This window comes from Gallinula chloropus (assembly GCF_964237585.1).
Source record: "Gallinula chloropus genome assembly, chromosome: 23".
NCBI classification, from domain to species: Eukaryota; Metazoa; Chordata; class Aves; order Gruiformes; family Rallidae; genus Gallinula; species Gallinula chloropus.
The window spans coordinates 8,314,339-8,335,845 of NC_140108.1; the positions used below are offsets into that span (position 1 = coordinate 8,314,339).

The following is a 21,507-nucleotide window of genomic DNA, read 5'->3' on the forward strand; positions in this document are numbered from 1 at the left end:
AGTTTTGGGAGGGAGCAGCCTGACAGCATGTGATTAAAATCTCTTACTGTGACCTTCAGTGCTTCTCCTCTCTTCCACCATCATCCCTGGGAAGCACAGAAGGAGCTGAAGGGAGGAGAAAGGTTCCCAGTCTTGTCCTGCTGTCTGGCTGTGCTTCTGCAGGTGCCAGGAGCAGGGCAGAGTCCTGCCCAGCACTCGCTGACTCAGCTGCTTCCTGCTGCTCCCCCAGAGAGCATCGGGCCCTGCCAGGAGGTGGAGGGAGCACAGTGCTGGTGCTGCAGCTGCCATGCCCTGGGCAGCAGGGATTAATTGTGGGTGTGCCCCTTCACTCCCCCTTGTCAGAAAGCCACAGACCCCATGAGGTCTCCCCTCAGCCTCCTCTTCCCAGGCTGAACAACCCCAAGGACTTCAGCCTCTCCTCATAACCCTTCCCCTCCAGACCCTTCCTGATGCTCTGTGCCTCCTCTGGACACTCTCCAATAGTTTTGTGTCCCTCCTGTCCTGTGGCACCCAAACCTGCACCCAGTGCTCGAGGTGCAACCAGTCTTTGGCTGGTCCAGGGAAGCCAGCAGGAGCCATGGGCTGATGGGTCCCAGGGGTCTCAGGATCTCCTGGGTGCAGAGTCCTTCTCAGTGGGGTTTTAAGAGCTTTTAATGGCCACTCATAAGGATGGAAGCCACTGGTCCTCACCTGAGCTTTGCTACCTGGGCTTTGTATGGGGGGAAAGGACTGTGTCTGAGGCATGCAGGGGGTGGTGGAGATCACGGGGGTGCCTTGGTGCTCCCTCCACAGAGCAAGATGTTCACTGACCTGACTCACTGCCTGGTGTGCTTGTATCCCAAATGCCCTCAGGCAGCCTGGGAGATGATGTGCTCTCAGCTAGGCAGAGTCTCTTTTCTTCAGTTTATTTCTGTTTAAAAGGGGGGCAGGGTAAGCAGAGTCTGTACCTGACACCAGGAAGAGGGCTCTTCAACAGCCAGAGCTTGTCCTGTGTGTCTCCCCCTCCCTCTGCTCCGCAGTCTCCTCCAGCGATCAGCTGGTCAGAGCTTTGCACATCTGTGCTCTTCATGCTCTGGTGACAATGTGTTGCAGGCTCTTGTGAAGCCCTGGTGCTGGCTGAAGTCCCGGGAGTGGAGGCTTCAGGGCTCCCTTGTTTACTCTATTCACCACCTCCCTCACACTCCTACCCCGCAGGCTGTGACAGCATCTCTGTGTCTGACACTCACAGTGAGTTGTGTCTCCTGTCCAGAGAAGCCCGTGGCTCTGTGCAGAGCAGGAGCTGGCACGTCCCCCAACACCCCAAAATCCACAGTCCCTCTCAATGCCCTTGTGTTCTGGTTAGTGGTGTGGGGAGTGCTGGGAACCTGGGCAGCTGATGCTCCCTGCAGATCAGCACCTGGTCTGGATCTGGATCAACCAGAGCCCCCAGGCCTGGAAGCTCTGCTTTTCTCAGTGCTGACACTCCAGTTTGTATTTCCATGAGGAATAAAGTTCTCCATCCACTCCTCACGCTTGCACCCTGCCCTTCTTTCCTTCACATCCTGTGAAGGGGATGCTCTGGCTGCATCCCAGCAGCTATTCCTACCAGCACTCCAAATCCTGCCTTTGCAAAGACACTCCTGGTCCCTCTGGCTGAGCACGTCCCTCCCAGCTGCCAGCTCGGTGATTTCATGCCCTGCTGCCCAGGGAATAGCTGTGCCAGTCGCTGTCGCCGCTGCTGCTCCTGAGCGATGCAACAGGAAAGGAGGGGGGATAAAAAGCCACCTGTCATTGTCCAACTCCTGCCTCATCAGAGATTTAAATGCTGGGCCTCTGTCGCCTCACCAGCCTCATCAGTAAGTGTGGCCTGCTGTCAGCTCACGGGGTGAATGATGTCCCTGCGGAGGTGGCACCCAGCTAGCGATTTGTGCAGGGATCTGGGATGGCAACCCCAGGCTGAGGTTCTCTCCTCTCCCTGACACCGAGTGAGTTATGAGCTAATAGTGCTTTATTAAAATAGTGGTTTGTGTTGGAGAGCAAATGTGAGAGCAGATGGATTGGCGAGCGATCCATCACCCCCCACCCTGGCCACTGCCAGCGGAAAGGCCGTGGCCGTGCCTCAGCGGGGCGGCCGGCAGGCAGGTTTACACCGCGGTCATCTGTCCTCAGGTGCCAGGCACTGACTTCTAACCTTGGGAATGTGATGCACGGGGAGGAACGTCCCGTGGTGCGAGGGTGCAGGTGCTGCCTGTCTCCTCCCCAGGGCTGTAGGGCTCAGGAGCCTCCTGGGAAGCGTCTCTGCTTTGAATGGAGGAGAAACCCTCAGGACCTTGTCTTACCCCATCAGCTGTGGTTGTGGCCGATTCCTTGCAGTGGGTTTATACTCCCTGCGTGTTGGTTTCTTAAGACGTGGTAATTTGTCCAGCCAGGCCTGTCTCCCTGAGCTGAGCTGCTCCTGGAGGCTCTTTGCCCATGGAAGGCTGCCCATCCCCTGCCGCTGCGCACCGAGTGTCGTTGGCAGGTAGGTGGGAGCAGGAGGGCTCTGTCGGAGGCGTCCTGACGTAAACACTCCAGCCTTGGCCACTTCCCGTGGGCAGCTTGTGTCTCTGCTCACCTGCTGCTCCACCTGCCAGGTCTGCGCTGCCCAGGGCGGGGGTTTCTCCTCCCTTGGGCCTGCAAAGCCACGTGCAGCCCTGGAACCTGGGCCTACGCCCACCCAAGCACCACGCAAGGAGCCACCGCACCCCGAGACTGCACAGAGCGAACCCACGAGCAGCAGAAGAGCTGGGAGGCCGGGTGCCCATGACCAGAGGGAGGATGACAACACAAGCAGAGGGGGTTGTAGCAGGGAAGGGAGGGGTGTGGGCAGTCAGCTGCTGTGTTGGCTTCCGGCAGATGGTGCAGGTGTGGTCCTGGGATGTTTTGGGAGGCAGCTTTTTTTTTGGTCTGCCTCCCTCTCCTGCTGCTGTGGGGTTTGTTCTTGTTGTGGAGGTTCCTTTCCTTGGGTGTTGGGGCTTTTTTATTGCTGCTCTGCTTTCCAGTAGCATCTCTGCCAAGGCTTAGCATGACATGCCCAGCTTCACGTGGGCTTGTAGAGCAGCTCGTGCATCGGCATCTTTGCACACAGGGACTGTCGGTGTCAGCTGGGGTCTGTTTGTGTGTGTGCTGCCCTGTTCTGGGGGTGAAAAGAGCAGGCTGAAGAGTTTAAAGCACTGCTCTGTGGTGGCAGAGGTCAGTACTGCTGGGGGTGGGGGGGGGATGAGCACACCCCTCCATGTAAAGCCCTGGGTTTCATGTACCCTGCTTTTCACACGTGCTCTTGCAGGCGGTGGGTGAGAGAGGGTCCCCACTCCTCTCTGGAGGCAGCTTGCACCCAGAATTGAGTTGATTTTTTAACAGTAAAATATTTATCTTCTTTTTAAATCAGTTTTGAACCTTAGAGCTTCCCTCTGTTCCCAGCAAGTGGGAGAGAAGCGGGCTGGAATCTGGGACAGAGTCCCGTGATGTCACATAACCTGGGGGAAAGCACAGCCCTTCTTCAGCCAGCCAGGCTGGGCACGGCTCTTCCCCTGCTCTGCACCCCTTCCTTGCTTCATCCCCTGCCCTGAGGCTGGTGCCCAGTGTGCAGGGCTGTTGGGCTCCAGCCTCCACCCCTGGGAACACCCCTCAATTCAAAGAGTTGAAGAAACACTCAGATGCAAAACATGCAAAAAACTATTTTACTGACAAACAGCAGAGGAGGGGCTGAGCTTCAGGAGCCGGGAGGTGAGCCGCTGCGCCAACGGATGCTCGGGGGGGGGAATGGCTGAAATACACTCACTGACCCAAAGAAAATCACAGTGTGCTTTTTCTAGTGCCTCCCCCACCCCTCCCCAAGCTCTCTGTGGCCTTCAGCTGCTCCTCTCAGCTCCAGCCCAGCGTCCTCACCACTGCCAGCGCGGCCGCTGGAGCAGGTGACCTGTGGGTGACATTTGCCTGTGCAAGTGTATTTAATAAATCAAAAGAAAAAGAAAGGAATTGGCCATTATTGCTTTTCAACCAGAGTAGAGACGATGCTGCGCTCACGGCCAGAGCAGCGTATAATCCCCCTCTCTGTGCTGTACCTCTCCCTGTCCCATGCATGCAAAACTGGTTGGAGTGCAGGAAAAGTAACCAAAAGAAGGATTAACAATCAAGGGAAAAGCCCCCCCCCCCCCCCCCCCCGAGGTTTGTTCTTCTGTTATCCCTGCAGAGCGCGACTGGAAAACAAAAAAGCTTCCTAAACGTGTCTGCTCTGTCCTGCAAGGGTCCCCCCGCCTTGGTGAGCTGAGGGTGCTGAGTGCCTGACAGGATGGGGCCAGCCTCATGTCACCCCTCCAGGGAAATCCCCCGGGATCAGCTTGGAGAGGGGACCAAAGCTAGCAACCCCGTTGGAAAAGGAAGGAGTGCCGATGGGATGTGTGCTGAGGAGGCTCCGTGCAGGGGGACGTGGTGGCACACGCAGGGGACCCACACAGACCCGCTCTGACACACCCCCAGCACTGGGAGGGTATCCTGGTGCAGCAACCCACTGGCTCCTCCCCATGCCTGACCACACTGTCCCACACGCCTGTGTCCTCCCCTTGCACCCCCCCCAGGCCACACGCCCAGAGGCTGAGGGCCTGGAGGTCCATTTATGTATTTGTTTAATTTTTCTCTTCTGTGAGCTCACTTGTCACCCTGCCCTGGCCACCACAGAGAGCTGGGCTGGTCTAAGAGGATGCCTGATCTTCACTCCATCCCTGGGTAGAACCAGCGCCCTGTGTCCCCAGCAGCCACTGCCCCGACTGTCCCCGTCCTGCACCCCGCTGCAGCGTATCCAGACCCGGTTCTGGTCAGCCCCTGTGCTCTCACACTAGAGGTGCTTCTGTCCTTTCACAGCCAGAGGTTCTCCAGGAGCTTCGCTTGGCTGTTTCTCCCCTCAAAGCCCCCAAATGCAGAAGAGACCTTCATCACCCCCATGCTCAGCCCCTCTCTCTGTCAAAGCCACGCTGGATGTTAAACTGCTGCTGTGACCCTGTCTCAACATGCAAACGGGACTGAGCCCACGGCTCCCCGTGACAGGTACCACCAGCAAGCCTCTAGCCTCCACACAAGGGAAGGTGAAGGGTGAACACTGCCCATCCCCACCCCGTTGCCTCTGGCCCTGTCATGGGCACCACTGAAAAGAGCCTGGCTCCATCTTCTTCACACCCTCCCTTCAGGTATCTCCCTGAGCTCTCTTCTCCAGGGTAAGTGGTCCCAGCTCGCTCAGCTGTTCCTCACAGAAGGGATGCTCCAGTCCCTAAATCATCTCAGTGGCTTGTTGTAGCATCCCTTTTTACCAGGGATTCTCTTCTCCCAGCTGAGTGGCACTGGGAAATGAGGTAGAGAGTAGCAGAGAGAATAACTAACCCCACCCCACCATGCTGGGAGTGCCTGGGACGTGCTTCCCGGGCTCTCAGCTGGCCTTTTACTGATGGGTGCTGCCAGATGCTCCAGCCAGTTATGTGTCCTGGGCTGGCCCAAGGGCTAGCTGAGCAGTCAGAGGGCATGGTGGGTGGGTGGATGGATGGATGGAGTCACAGGAGACGGATGGATGGATGGATGGATGGATGGATGGATGGATGGATGGATGGATGGAGTCACAGGAGATGGATGGATGGATGGAGTCACAGGAGACACTTTCCCAAACCATTCCTCAAAGAGAAAGGGTCCTTTTCCTCATGTCAGAGCAGAAGGCATGCGTAGTATCTGAGTCTACCCTGGGCTACCGCTGAAATCCCACATGTAGTGGCTCTGGGCTCTTTCCTCTCACTCCCAACACAATGTGCAGCTCAGCCCCCTCCCTGGCACAGCACTTCTTACACCTATAGCAAACTTGGCCTCCTGCCACTTCACCCACCCCACCCCCACCCCCTGTGAGCCACTGAATGTGGTGGACTGATGAATGCCAGACAGGATGTGAAGCAGAGGAGACCAAGAGCGACAGGCCAGCTCCTCAATGTGTGGCTCTCCTGAGAAGAAAGAAGGTGGGAAGAATGGAAAGAAGGTCGGCAGAGAATGGGCTCCACTTTGTGCTACCTGGTGGGATGTCACTGGTGGGTGAGGGGTTTGTCCAGCGGTGCTGGCAATGGCAGCTGGTTGGTACAATAGGATTCACAAGCCTCTGCTTTCCCCTGAACATCTTGCCACGTCTCCCCTTTGCCACAGAGCCCAACCTGGGCTCCTCACGCCAGAACTGTGGGAGAACTGTTCCCAGTGCCAATCCCAGCGCTGGAGAACTGGCACATCGAGTTTGCAGCTCCGTCTCTGCTCTAAAAATAGCCTCTCCTGAGGCGGCACAAAATCCCCCCCACTATCTAACGCTGCAGAAGCCTCCCTCAAAGCATCTGGCGGATGAGTGCTAAGACATGGTGCTCACTTCCCACTCCTTTGTCCCTACAGCACTGCTGCTACAGACACAGCTGTCAGCCCCCTAAGCTTTGCAACTCCAGGTTTCCTCTTCCGTGGAGCCTGACCAGCATCTTGCCTGGCCCTGACCTCCTTGTGTCAACTCCCTGATGCCAAAGTCCCTTTCTCCCAGCTGAACCCTTTTTCGTTTGGGGTTTTTGGTGGTCTGACCTGTGGGTGGGTGGGTTGGTTGGGGTTCTTTTTTTGTGTGTGTTAAGACTGGATCAGAGGCAAGAGAACAACAGACGAGTCAACACTAGTACATCTCAGACATTAAACAAGGAGAAGACACCCCCAGCGACCAGACAAAGCAAAACGAACACATGCACAGGAGAAGACGACAGCACAAAGGCAGACTGCACGGAGAGCTGAGCTGGGAGCAACAGCAGCACCTCACTGGGACAGAGGAACAAGAGAGCACAAAGTCAGACGTTGCTGGTATGGCTCACACCTCAAGCACGGCCAGCTGAGGGCACAGGGTAGGGATGGGAGTGCTCCTTGGGCAATGTGGTGCTGGGGTTCTGTGATACTCGAATGCAGCTGCCTCTTTCACCTCCTGCTTCTCCAGGGGCTCAGGGGCTTGTTCCCCAAAGAGGACCTGTGGCAGGCACGTGGCTGTTGGGGACAAGGGTCGTGGCTTGCACACTGCTGTGGGTTAAGCAGCACGAGGGCCCTGGGCAGCCCCTGTGCATGGGTTCTCACCGGGGCAGCCCCACTCGGCGTGTGGGGTTACCCAGCCCTAAAACAGGCACAGCCTGCTCTGCCTTCCAAAGGGCCCAATCTACAGCAGCTTCCGAGATGTGGAGGAAAAAAGGCCCCTCACACCAGGAATCTGCCCCCGTGTCTCTCTCAAGCCGGAGTCTCCACGCACAGGAGACGCCAGAGCCCGCGGGTCGGCCCAGGACCAGGACTCCCTGCTGGGGGGGAGGAGCTGTGCGCCCTCTTCACCACGGATGAGGATCAAAGGTCTGGTCACATCCCCAGGGTTAGTACCCTTCAGCACGAGCTGGGCCAAACCTGCTGCTGTGGGGTACTTCTGGTGGCCTTGGGTTTAAGGTGGGTGAATTTAATTGTGGTGAGAATAGTTTACTGACTAATTGTGCACAAGAGAGAGGATCACCATAGCTGTGGACACACCAGATCAGAAAAAGGCCTGTTCTTGAACAACAGGAATATGGCCCATGTTAGACCCCCACTCCCCTTCCAGAGCCTCAGATTGCTCTGAAGTTCTGGCGTGGGTCAGATTCATCAGCGTGAGCCATCACTTGGCTCTTTCCAGTTTGAAGCTTCATATTAACGACCTCCCAACCAAGCTGAGCTGCTAGAGCAGAGCAGAACCCGCTGTCCAATGCAGTCAGAGTCTGGGTCGCTGCCTGACATCCCATATGAGCGGCTCCAAGGTTATTTAAAGTGCTTTTCCCCCCACAACTACTGCCAGAGACTTGGGGTTTGTCTTTATCACGATGGACTTTCCCCCCTGCCAGCTGCCCTCCTGCCTGAAGACGTGCCCAAGACGAGAACCTGTTTGATGATCCCAGACCCATTCTCCACTGGTGCCATGGCACCAGGACAAACACTGTCTGTCTGTCCGTCTCTCACCTGCCGCTGTGGGAGTAACACTCCAGCAAAGGGAGCATCTTGTGCCACCTGAGGATGAGCCCATATGGTCACAGCTCAAACAGTGAGGGGAGTGGCAGAGCCGTGTGTCTGGGGAAGGAGCTGCTTATGGAAAGGTGGCTCTTTAGGTACGAACAGGTGGCTGTGGACCTTGTGGCCATAGGAAGTCCTGAATGACAGACACTCAAGCAGACAGACGTAGGTATAGACCAGACAAATATTTAGGCTCAGAGTGAAACCAGGGCTCCAAGACAAGAGGCACAAAGGACCAGTGAAAGTGGGACCAGCAGGGCCATGGGTATGTTTGGCTCCTGGCCAGCTCCAGGGCTTGGGAATAACTGAACTGATCCCGGGGGCAGGAAACAATGAGAAAATAAACCAAACCCAAAGCAAGAGACAGCTGAAGCAGGAGGGAAGGAGCAGGGAGTCACGGTGTCCTTTCCCTTCACAGGCACTGCAAACCAAACTACAGGGCGACAGAGTCAAGGGATCCACAGAAGGAAACAGCAATTTCTGGCAATGTTCATCATCCTTTTGTTCTAGATGTTCTCCCCAGTTAAGCACAAGCCCACTCGATACAAAATGATGAATGAAGGAGAGATGGTTGGGGCTCAGGGCTACCCCTTGGAATTCTTGGGGCCAGCGTGTCCCTTCCTTCTTCCTCTCAACCCTCTCCCCCACTGCAGACAGTGGGGCTACTGCTGACTGCCACCCCACAGCTGTGAAAGGGATGTGGTCTGGACGTGCGGCTGCTCTGCCCCAGCAGAACAAGACTGCTACAGGAATCGGGTACCACTGCGCTGCCCAGGTGCACACGGGCTCTACCACCTCCCTCAGGACACCCTGGAAGCGAGGGGGGTCTCTGGGTGTGGAGGTTGGCTTCAGACACTGGATAGATACCTTGAAACCCACAGCTAAGCTGTAACCAGGGGAAGCAAAGGCAAAACCGTGCTAGAGCATCCTCGTACCTTGATTCAAGCCATTACTGGGACTCTGGACTCCAGGTGGGGTTGGCTTCAGGCCCACACCTCTCCGTGTGCCTCAAGCCAAGCCCAGCCGGCTGCTGAAGCGCTGTTTCAGCTCAGAGCAGGAACACAATGAGATGGGTGGCTCTTCATGTGCAGGAGGAGCTGGGCTGTTCGGGTCCTGCTCACTGTGCTGCCAGCGGTCCCAGGGTGGCACCCAGCAGCGCCGCTGACACCCCCTAAAAAGAGGGCGGGAGCAGCTCCCTTCCTCCCAGGCAAGGGGTGTTTATGCAGCAGAGGGGGGATGACCAGGCTGCAAGTCAGACCTGTTGCTATTTGACTCCATACACGTCTCCCTGTGCCCCAGGAGCAGCTCCTCTCTCTAGCATTAGCAAAGAGCAACAGCGCTGACATCAGCACGGTGCCACCAAACAGGAGAGGTGTAAACCAGGCAGCACCAGCCCCTGGAGCCAGACTGACACCTTACAGCACTGCTCCCCTGGTACCAAGATTCCTTGGGTTGCTTAAGGCAGGTTTCAGTGTACAGTAACACAAAGAACACATCAGTTACGTACTCCCAGCACCTCCTTCCCCCACAGCAGCTCCCAACACCACGAACCAAAGCAAAAGGGACACGGTGCCTTCACAACCAGCTGGCAGCAGTCCCCATCCAAACCTGTGACCAGCCAAGCCATTCTAGCAACGGAAAGGACAGAGCAGAGCAAAACCAAGCCAAAGGACCAGAGAAACGGGGGGCTCGAGCTCTCAGATGAGAAACTGCATCTTCTTCATGTTGTCCCACCTCCATCCCCTTGGCCAACATCTCCCGTGGGGCAGCTCGATGTGCAGGACAGCCGTGAATGCCAGGAAAAGGGGGGGGGTTGAAAGTATAATGCAAACCTCTCTTCTCTTTTTTTTCTTTTTTCCTTTTTGTTTGTCTGCTTTTTACATATATACACGAGTCTGACAATAAAACGTGGAACACAGTGCAATGTCTTGGCTGCGTAGCATCCAGGACTGGCTTAGTTGTGCATTGTGGTGTGCCACAGGGGCGCACGGGAGGGAGAAGTAAAACTGTCTCCTCGGCTGGCTTCCACAGAGGAGGAAACTAGTACCTGTTCCCCTGGAAGAAGAGCAAAGTCCTTCTTTAAAAGCTCGCTGCAGTCTCTGAGGGGAGGGCCGCTCCTCAGAGGTGCCGTGGGCTGGGGTGCCCGTTATGGTACAGCTTCTGTTTGATGTGCACCATGTTCCCAGTCGCCTCCTCGTACTGCCTGTGGTGACGTTTTCTGAACTCCTTTAAGTTACAAAACTTTGGAATCCAAGACCAGGAATTGTCTGCAAGACAGAAAGGAGAAGGAAGGTGAGATCCTGCAGGAATCCCATGCACTCCTGGCACACCTTGGCCACCCTCGAAGGGTCCCTCCAGCCCACACTTCTTCCCAGACGACTTCACCTGCACCAGGCTGTGCCCTGCAGACACCCAAGGGCACATCCACCCCCCGGGCAAGCCCCAAGCAGCAGCACACACCCCGTGGCCCCTGCTGTAGGGCCAGCTTGTTTCACAAGGGGCACGGATGGGTGACTGGGAGTTACAAGAGCCCAACTCCAGCTTTCTACTCGCAGTAGTAAACAAGGTCCTAGTGACAAGCCCTATCCTCCAGCCCTCTCTGCACCTTACTCACGCTCTGGGTGTCAGACTGTCATTACAGCAGGGTCACTGAAGGCAGCACCCTCATCCCAACCCTGCTCAGCTCTGCAGCTAGCAGGCAACCGCGCTGGGGGACAAGCTACTGGGCAAAGAGCAGTGCTGCTGCTGCCTACACACTGTCCCTGGTCAACTCCTCCACCTTCTGACACACAGGCCAGTTCCACTCACCACTGGCACAAGCCCTTTTCTGCCCCACGGCCGGTGCAGGCTGGACAGAGTCATTATTTATGCAGCGTTTCAGCTCTCAGCCCCTGAACCTGTCCCTGCAGCAGCGGTTCAGCTGCTGTTCAGCATCTCGAGAGCGCTGGGACACACCACCAGGAGACACATGCAGCCCGAGCCTGCCAAGGAGACCGCGAAGGCCCCAGAGAGCGATGGGTGGCACGAAGCTGAGGGTGGCCCATGGTAGCTCTGACCAGCGCTGCAGCTGCCGTGAGCTGCAACCTGGTGTCTGGGTGTCTACAGAACATCTGCTTTAAGAAATCTCTTCCACCAGGAAGCAGCTGTGGGTTACTCTCATCGGCCAGAAAAGCTGGTCAGGCCACAGTGTGACACTGAGTCACTGCTGAGCAGCACTCCTGTTTGCAGAGGGCTCTACCCTGTCCCTGCCCCTGCCTCTTGTAGCCACAGCCACCACCGACACCTTCAGCTATCGCTCCTCCCTGCTGATGTCACTGCTGGGGGAACAGAGAATTGGTGCATCTGGAACAGTGAAGAAGATGGGGAACCTCAGCCCATACGTGCCTGACACAAGACAGAAACGCCTGTCCCCTTCATCACGGTGTCACAAACAATGAGGGGCTGGAACTACAGCCACAGGAAAAATCCAGATTTCAGGGAAAGTCTTGTCTGGCCTGAAAATATTCTGCCCACACGTGCAGCTGTACCACCACCATCTGCCAGCCTGCCCACAGGCAAACACACTGCTTGGCATCTCACACCCCTGGCTGCCACCGCACACGCTGCAGCTTCCGAAGTGCAGCCCTCCGGGCAGGATGCTCAGCTGCCCCTTCCCACACTGACAGTCCCACCCACAGGAAGAGGGCTGGGATCTCACTGGTCAGGTCTATGCCAAAACCATGGGGGACAAAGGCTGCCACACCGTTGAGCTCCTCCCTCTCCACCAGCCACAGAGGATGGGGAAGGGATGAGGAACGAGAAGGGAGCCCACGAGGCTGCACTTACCATACCGTCGGCTAGTTCTCCAGGCTCGCACTGCATAGTGGAGAACCCCATCCATCCACACCAGAAACCAGCTTATACAAAAGCCCAGCAAAAGTCCCAGCATCAGATCAATCTCTTGCTTGGTTACATTGTCAGTCACAAAGTAATTCTCCGAGGAGTCCACCACTGACTGATCCCCGTCATATGGAATAACATAATGGACATGATGCCTGTTGCAGGGAACAGAAACAGGGAAAAGCATCAGTGGAGAAGAGCAGAGAAGGTTTTTTTCACTCAGTGCCCACTCTTGTGGAGGGGGGCTGGGTTAACACCTTTCCTTCCAGTTGCTATCAATATCCCTGGGAGCAGAAGTGGCTTTTTGTGCTTATGTCAGCAGAGGAATCAGAATCCCAGCCTGGTCTGTGTTGGGAGGGATCCCAAGGGTCACAGAGTTCCAACCCTCTGCCACAGGCAGGGACACCAACCTCCAGGCCTGGAGCTACACAAGGTTGCCCAGGGCCCCATCCAACCTGGCCTTGAACACCCCCAGGGATGGGACACCCACCCCCTCTCTGGGCAGCCCCTTCCAGCCCCTCACCCCTCTCTCTGCAAAGAACTTACCTCTAATATCTCATCTCACCCTCCCCTCCTCCAGCTTCACTCCATCTCCCTTGTGCTGCCAGTCTCTGCCCTTTAACAAGCTGATTCCCCTCCTGTTCCTCTGCTCCCTTCAGGGACTGGAAGGCTGCAATGAGGTCCCCCCACAGCCTTCTCTTCTCCAGGCTGACCCAGCCCAGCTCCCTCAGCCTCTCTCCATAGGGGAGCTGCTCCAGCCCTCTGAGCATCCCCGGGGCTCCTCTGACCCCTCTCCAACAGTTCTACATCTTGTATTGTGGCCCCAGCTCTGGACACAGGACTCCAGCTGGGGCCTCACAAGGACAGAGCAGAGAGGGACAGTCCCCTCCCTGTCCCTGCTGCCACCCCTCTTCTTCTGATGTGCCACCGCTCTTCTAATGGAAAAGGGATGGGCAGAAAAGCACGGACACCCAGCCCCATGTCTGAGACAGGCACTCGGTGCCCAAGAAGTTCAGCGTCTGTGGAAGAGAAGATAATACAGAGGACAGCACGAGTGTGGAGCAGTCACCCCATGAGATGTTAAGGGCACCACTGCGCTCATGTTCACGGGCAGAGGTCAGTGGCACTTTGCTCCTGCAAGCACACCCTGTCTGAGAGGGCAGCCCTGGGAGGGCTGCGGCAGCTCTCTGCCTCGCAGGACGAGACAAGCCCTCTGCTGCTCCACGGCACTGCTCCGGAGCTGTGCGGTCCTGCTCAGGACACGGGCTGTGCCAGGGGCTGCCGGAGTCCCTAGAGGGACAGGTCGGGCTCCAGGGCTTTCAGACGTCACACGGCGCGGGGCTCGGGAGAGGCCCCGTGCCTGAAGTCTGGGCTCACCTGGCAGTGAGATGGGTGAGACAGAGTTTGGGATGATGCTGAACCGCTTGAGAGAGCCTGGTCCCTTGAGAAAGGGCAGGGATGGAGGGATGGAGTCGTGAAGAAAAGTAAGTGGGGCAGAGGAGGGTCCCAGATGACAGGGGATGCAGGATCCAAAGCAAAACTGGACGCAAGCTCCTCCAGGCCCCTGCACATCTGCTTCCTGTGGCTGTTAACCCTTGCTGAGCACAGCCAGGAGGCTGCCTGAGCTGGGTGCTTGGCCACTCCACCTCCTCCCACTGCCTGGCTGAGAGGCAGGCACGCAGCACGCCCTGTGCCCACCAGCCCCACTGAGCTTGCAGCCACCAGCCCCCCCCCAACTGTCCTGGGGCTGCAGCACAGATGCATCTCCAGTGTTCCGAGCTCAAGGCCAGGGCAGAGTCCTGGGGGCTGTCCCCAGCACCGCCCAGTGCCACCCCACTGGTGTCACCTGCACTCACATCCCTACCACGTCCAGGGACCCAGCCTTGCTCCCACATGCAGGAGAGGAGGCGAGCACTGGAGGCCTCTGAATATGCATGAGGTGCAGGTTGCTCAATAATCACACCGGAGAAACGTCCAAATATTTACACAAACAAACCTCCACTCAAAGGAACCTACTGAAAACAGCCCTAATCTCGGCAACGACTTAATGGGGCCACCTGCACCACAGGCACCAGCCTCTGGCACACCGAGGCACAGGGCTGGTGTATAACCTGCTGCCATGGTTCTGGGGGAGAAGGTGGTGTGGATGGAAGCCCACCTAGCCACGCTCCTGCCCTCCGGCCCTGCGTTCAGAAAGGCCCCAGCACAAGGGACCAGACTGGGACAGGCACAGACAGGAGATGCATCCAGGCCAGCTCTGACAGCCACTCAAAGTGACCCCAGAGGTAAGGGCAGGTCCTGCCTCCTTCTGCTCTTTGGAGAATGTTTTTCCCCTCAGGAAAACTCTAAGGAGCAGAGGGTGTGTGAGGGGGGGCTCCCAAAAAGGGAGCTCTTCTTCACAACCACCCATTAAGTTCACGAGCATGGCCAAGCAGCACTGCAGAGGGGAGAAGGCAAGGCTCACACTTACCACCCATGTGCTGGGCCTCCCAGTCCCTGCCAGCGATGCCAGCAGGTCCTTAACTCGCTGCCGTTGGCTCCCAGTGGGACAGGAGCAGCCAAAACAAAGGGGAGCAGACCCCACAAGTCTTCTGTTGCAGCTCAAGTCCTTGTGACACTGGCACACAAGCAAGGCCCATTATTAATAGTGCACAGAGGTCCAGGGTCCCCACTGCGTATCAGGGGAACTGGAAACTGGAGCGTGGCCTGGACGGCTCTGGGGGCTGGATCCAGTGGGGAAATGAAGCACCTCTAAGCCGAGCACAACGTGGGTGTAGCCACCCACCACCAGCTCCCCACCAGTGCTCCCAGCCAGGAGCTGAGCGGCAGGGCAGCTCCTCAGAGCTCATGCTCTTGGCCAAACGTTGTGGTCAGGAGCGCGGGGGTGCAGGGGCTGACGTGATCCTCCACAGCCAGCGCCCGTTTCACTCACCCAAGACCTCTGCGGAGAGACAAAAGTCTCCTGGTGCCACCTTAGCCAGCAGCCAGACGACTGACACCGGGCACGTGGTCCTCAGAAGGGGAAACCTGTGTCCTGGCCATGCTTCTGTACCAGATAACCTGGGAGCCAATTCCCGGGCAGGCCGAGCTGGGATCAGCTGTTGTAACAGCTCCGGGCCAAGCTCTCCCTGCTGGGTCACTCGTGCGCCGCCTCCCTTCGCGTGCCGGGCGCGGCAGAGCCGTGCCCACCCTTGACGCGCTGCAGCATCCCCAGGAAGCAGATTAATTGTGGGACAAGAAGTGTAACCGCGGGTCTGGCGGCTGCCAGCAGCTCCGAGGCGAGGGGGAGCTGTGCTGAGGGCGTCCCCAGCCAGCCAGCGCCTGGCTCGGCTGCCAGACTGGAGCTGCTGGACAAGGGCAGCCCCGCGTTTGGGTCTGAGCGCGTGTGCTTGAGCTGCAGCATCCCCGTGCCCCCGCCCAGCCCTTGTGACTGGGGGGCGAGAGCTCCTCTCCTCCCTCCCAGGGCCAGCGGCGCGGCGGCTGCAGCCGAAGCCCGGGCGGCGCGGCTGGAGCTTCGGCACCGCGCTGCCCAAAGCGCTATTGTCCCTTCCCTGACCTTGCGCGTGTGCCGGCTGCTGCAGCCCAGCCACAGCGCGGGAGCCTCGCAGGGCCGCGGGGCTGCGGGTTCGAGGGCAGCGCCCGCCGCCGCCTCCCCGCTCCCCGTGCGGCGCGCTGGCGGCTCGGCTCGGCTCGGCTCGGCTCACCCCGGGCAGGCGCCGGCTCCGCCGGTAGCAGACATGTCCCACCGCCCCGGCTCAGGCTGCGGAAGGCACAACCGGGATGCGCTGCCCCGGCCCCCACCTCCGGCTGCAGCGGGATTTGGGGGGGGACAGCGCTTATCCCGCCTCGCTGGCCGGCCCCCGCCACAGCCACCGAGCAGAGGTAGAGGGAAGCAAAGAGCCTCCCCGGTGCGCAGCCCGGCCTGACCTTGCAGCCTCTCAGAAACACGGCGAGCAGCCCAGCGCCTCTCCCAGCCGCTGCTCGCAAAGCCAGCGGGAAGGATGGATGGATGGATGGATGGATGGATGGATGGATGGATGGATGGATGGATGGATGGATGGATGGAGCCACTGCTGAGCTGAAGGCATCTCCCTGGGAGCCTTGGCACCACAGCAGCTACCTGGGAAAGGCCTGGTGGTCTGCAGCACGTGGCACCGAGCACTCCCAGCACAGCCACAGGGGCTTTTCCAGAGAAGCAGACAGAGCCCAGCACTATTCAACCCATGCTGCCACCAGATGACACTGCCCTGGCACCACCAGCCATCCCGACCACCCCAACACCAGCGCAGACCCCCAGGCAGCAGCCACCTCCCGTGTCTCCGCGCTGTGACCAGCCCATTGCATTGCTCCATACACACCAGTTGCTCGGGAGAGCTCCAGCATGGCCTTGCACGGGGACTTTCCCTCCTAGATGAGAGCCTACTGAGAGCAGGGCTGAAGTGCCCTGGAGCAGGAAGAGCTGACTACAGGGCTGGCAGCCCCCAGCTCTGCTGCAGGGTATGGGCATTGAGGTCCGGCTGATGCTCCTCTCAGCCCTTTCTAATCCTCAATCACAGGGAGAGACTCTGCCTGGGAGGGAAAGTCTCCCCCTCCAAGGTCACTGAGAAGGTCAGTGGCAAGGAGAAGGCATGCCAGGGCTCCTGAAGTCCTGTCCTTTCCCAGTCAGGGAACTTCCAGCCCCCCCTCCCCGCCTCAGCTGTTTTGACGGGTCCTTGCTCCATGCAGGTGTCATCTGTTCTCTCCAACTCACCCTGCCTCCACGGACGGACGCCCTTTGGTGTTTTTCCTTTGCATGACATCACCCAGCTCCTGATCTGCTGCCAGCTCTCTGCTTCCAGAGAGGACCCTTTGCTGGCTGGGACGGAGGTGTTTGGACTGGGGCAGCGCTGCGCGTCTGCAGCACTCCATAGCCCTGCCTGCTCCTTCCTGGGAACAGGCACATCCCGAGGAGGTAGGACTGGAGGGGACAGGCTGCCTGTGAGCCAAGCAGGCCCCAACACGGTGACTTGGGCAGCCTGAAAATCCCCAGGTGCTGAGGACAGAGTGGCAAAGTGCCCCAGGGATCTGCTCCTGCAGATCAACAGGAGCCCGTAGGAGTGTAAGCGTGGCTGTCACCCCTTCTTCCTCTAGCAAGGTGGTGGATGTTAGGACAGGAACAGTCCCCAGCACACCAGGCATCTCTCTGCAGGCTCAGTATCAGCACCCAATGCCAGCACCAGCCCAGGGTGTCTGCTGACGTTCTCTACATCACTACACCAGCTCCCTCCCCAAGGAACATGCAGGAGCATCATCCCACCGAACCTGTAGATGCACTTTGGCCCCAGGGGTTCTGGAGCTCCAGTGCTGGGAAAGCACTGGCCAAGCCTAACCACAACACCCCCCACGGAGGAGGCCGTCTGGTCCCGCTCACAGCCCCCAGGCCCTGGGCAGCCCCCGCTCGCAGAGCCAGGGGGCTCCTGGGGCAAAGGCACTGCCCAGGCCTGGCTGGGTGGATGGTGCCACTTAAGAGACACGTGTCAGCCTGGATGTCACATGTCTTTGCACGGGGTGGGAGACAGGAGCAGCTCACACATGCCCTGGACAGCGTGACCCGGTCCCTGCAGCCACCCTCAGTCCCTGCAACCCGCCCCGCGCAGCCTTCGCACCCACCCTCACTCTGCAGCGCCTGTGCGTGGGGCTGGTTTGCTTCCCCAGATGTCTTGACCCCAGTGACCCTCCACAGCCTTTCCACCCCACCGAGTGCTTCGGAACAAGCAAAGCCTGGTCCCAGGCACGGGAAATGCAGCCCCCCCGAGCGGCAAGGGGGGCAGAGAGCATTCCAGGAAGGAGTGGGCAGGGGGCCACGAGCCAGAACTTACTTTCACTTGTCCTGGGACCTTCTTGTGAGGTCCAGTCCCCCATGGAGAGGGGAACAGGCAGAGTCCAGGCAAGACACGCTGCTGCCCATGAGGACAGACCCCAGCCACAGGCTCCGTGAGACCTGAAGAGCTCTTAGAGCAGCCAGCCAGCACAGCCTGGCCCACCAGCCATGCCCTGACAAGCCATGAGCCACCCGGGTGTGGGCAGAGCCTGGGGCACCCCTGGGCACCAACATGGTGCCCCGGCCACCCCTGCCCAGGGAGCAGAAAGCGCAAACAGAAATGAGTGAGGAGAGGGGGCTGGAAACTCACCCAGGCCCCCATCCCACTGCGCAGGGAGCAGAGCTCCGGGATGTGGGTGCACCTGCCCAAGGGCCCCCGGCCCGCTGCCTTCCCGGGGCTGCCTGCGGTCACCCTGTGCCTGCTGCCTGGGAAGGGCACTACAGCACAGGGACAGCCAAGGGCTGAAGTCTGGGCTTTCTTCCCAGAGCCTTGCAGGGATGAGGCGGGACGTAGGGGCCTGGAAGGGGCAGAGCACGGAGCCCCAAATCCCCATGTGCACCTGGCTTCAGCCGGCACGAGACACAGAGTCAGCCATCACCACCCATAACCACCAGCAGCAAGGTGGTGGCTCCCAGCCCCTCACATGGGTGCAGGCTTGGTGCAGATTCCCATCCCGTCAGGCAGCACATCCCAAGCACACTGGATGCCCAAGGCCTGGTACTCACAGCCCAGCCCGGACTGCTTAGACACACCAGGATGTTCCTGGGGAAGGGGTGTGCCCTGGTCCCCCACCTGGGGAAGGGCACGGCCAGGACAGGAGAGCAGGAGGAGAACATTTCTGAATGACTTACACGCGACCAACACGACAGCCTGGGCAGTGCAGGGGGGGGGGAATGGTCATGGCAGCAGCCCAGCCTATTGCACATCAATCTGACTCGAATTCCCCCTTCCCTTCCATTTCTGCAACATATACTCATTTTCCCCCATCCCTCCCTGCAACACCCTGACCTGCAGCCAGTTCCCTCCTCCAAGAACTCCCTTGGGCTATCAGCAAATGAAAGAGTCTGTTATCAGTCCCTGGTCCCCCTGCTCACACCACGCTCCAGGATGCATCCTCGCCTGGGCACAAGGCAGAGCTGCTTACAGCTCGCGCTGGCTGCGCTACAGGCCTGAGCTTGGACAGCTGACAGAAAGGACACATTCAGCATCATGTGCCTCTCAAAGCAGAGGGCTGGAAACACTGGCGCTCGGGCAGCAGGGCAGAGCTCGCAGAGAGCAGGTGAGCAGCACAGACCCAGCGCGAGGCCGAGCCCAGAGTACAGGGATGCTTTGTGCCAGTGTCTCCAGCATCACAGCCCAAACAACAGCCGTGCCCAGCAGTGCAGACCGGAATGCCAAGTCCATTGGGAAGAGCCATTGCTCCTACGTACCTGAGGCAAGTGGTAAACTTCCCCTTTCTGCCTCCTCCCAGATCCGTGCTTGACACCCTGGAAGCTGGTTTGTGGACTTTCTAAGAAATGACCTGACTGTGTCTGGGGAGAGTGCCATGGCTAATTTATCTGCCTCAGCAGCACCTCTGCAGCCACACGGCTAGAGGAGAGGGAGCACCCTGGCCACCTTCTCAGGCTTGGGCAGGAGGGACACCCTGCCAACACCACCAGTGAGACCTGCAGCTTCTCAGTCACTTCAGATGCGCTGGAGTCTGTTACCAACAGTCGATTTTCACCACCACTGAACGCAGCTGTGACAAGCGAACGGGAAAACTGGTTGAGGCGGCAGAGGACTACTCAAACTAGTGAGAAACATCAAGAAGACCATAAAATTACCTAAGAAAAAGCCAATTCCTGAAGAAAAAAAGTGAAAGACATTGTGGACATTTCTTCCCCACAGTCTTCCCAACTGCCCTTAACACAGAGGGACCAGGCTTTTGGTGTCTGTGTCCTCCATCACTCAGGGCCTTGCTGCGTTTGGCCCCAGAGGTGCTGCCTGTACCTCCTCTGCCCTTCTCCCATGGGCATCTGAGGAGGAACCATGGTGGCCAGGAAGGTAACGCTCACCTTCATTCTGTGACTGAAGCAGAGTGGAAGGGCAAAGCAGTTTCCCTTCCTTAAGCTGTGCACATCCCAGTTTCAGCTCAGCTTCCACACTGGGGACACCAGAGGGATGTGATGCCTGGGAGACAGGATGCAGCTGGTTCCAGAGGCAGCTCAAAGAGGAGTAAAAGCTCAATCTAAATGTTGGATGTGGCAGGGGAGGGCTCCCTCAGCATGTCCTTTAGCTGGCACAGCCTCACGCTGCTTCACTCCCCCACAGACAAGAAACTCTCCAGCAGGCAGTGAGTAACCAGGCGCAGGAGGGGATGCAGGGTGAGGATCGCTGACAACGGTCCCATGGAGGAGAGAGCCTGAGGAGGTGGATTCCTCCAACAGCAGCCAGAGCCCAGCTACACACCGAGCACCTCAGCGATTACACACAACACCACAAGTGCCACGCTGCTCAGGAGAATCAAGCACCACGTAACTGGAGGCAGGTAGGTATCTGTCCAGTCATCAACTCGAGCGCAGCAAAGGCATCGCTCCCGCTGTGGAATCCACCCCGACGCTCTCAGCTTACCAAATGCTCCACAAAAGCCCAGGCCAGCTCCTCAGCGCGCCCTGTCCAGCATCATTACAACTCTCAGGGGAAAAGCCACAGAGAATTACGAACGGATCCAAGTCAGGAAGCCTCAGAGTGACGCTGTCCTAGACAGCAGCACTGCTTCCTGGCCACAGGCCCTCAGAGTTCTCCAAATCCTGTCCTGTGTAAGCCACACAGCCACCAACTGCAACACCCAGACCACAAACACACCGAGAAACGACACAGCCTGGTGACAGCAAAAGCAGAATGACAAGGGTTGAAAGGAAAGTTACTCACTTTCCAGGGCTCACAGATGCCTAGACACACGCGTGCACACACAGGAAAATGGACTTCCAGGTCCACAGAAAACTCCTCTTCCGGAAACCACAACAACAACAAAACCCACCCCTCACCCCAACCCAACAATCCAGCCGGCCCTGTGTTCATGCAGGAGCTGCTGAGGAAGGTGAGACACAGCCAGAATGCAAACATGGTAGTCCAGCCAGCAGACACCCTGCTGCTGGCCAGCACCTCGGTGTGCCTTCCCAGAGAGACGAGGTGGGAAGGGGCTAAGGAGGGAGGAGGGGGCTGGGGGGGGGGACGACAGACACACACACAGGTGAGAGAGACCTTATGCAGGTAACTTACCTGCCACAGTTGCAGTGACAAACTCGGTCTTCCCCTCTCAGATGCGGCAAGATGTAATTGTGAAATCTGTCCAACAACGCATTCATGTCCATCAAGCAAGCTATTGCCTGTAAGAGCCCATAACCAAGGCATCTGGTCAACTCTGGATGATGGAATAAAACATTGACTCTAGTTTGATTGCCAAAGACTGAAGCAGTCATCAAGAAAACAATCTCTGGTGGTTGAATGGGGCACACGCACATGCACACGCACACACACACACACGGGGGGGGGCACAGGCCAGGGGACAGTGCGGGGGGGGGGGGGGCGAGGAGGAGGAGGGGGAGGGGGGGGGATGGAGGGGAGGGAGATAAGCGAAATCTCTTACCATAACGATAGAGGCGCCCAGGATCATGAAAATCATGGTGTTTGCATTCATGGACAT

The 21,507-nt window shown here is 58.2% G+C and overlaps 1 protein-coding gene across 1 annotated transcript; it reads right to left on the reverse strand.

Annotated features, from left to right (window-relative positions):
• Positions 1-10,197: 10,197 nt before the first annotated feature.
• Positions 10,198-21,507, reverse strand: TMEM240 (transmembrane protein 240; the record flags this gene model as incomplete). The annotated part of the gene is made up of 4 exons (XM_084274645.1): positions 10,198-10,346; positions 11,905-12,113; positions 21,084-21,190; positions 21,451-21,507. 4 exons carry the CDS (start codon positions 21,505-21,507, stop codon positions 10,198-10,200), a joined length of 522 nt encoding a protein of 173 aa, XP_084130771.1.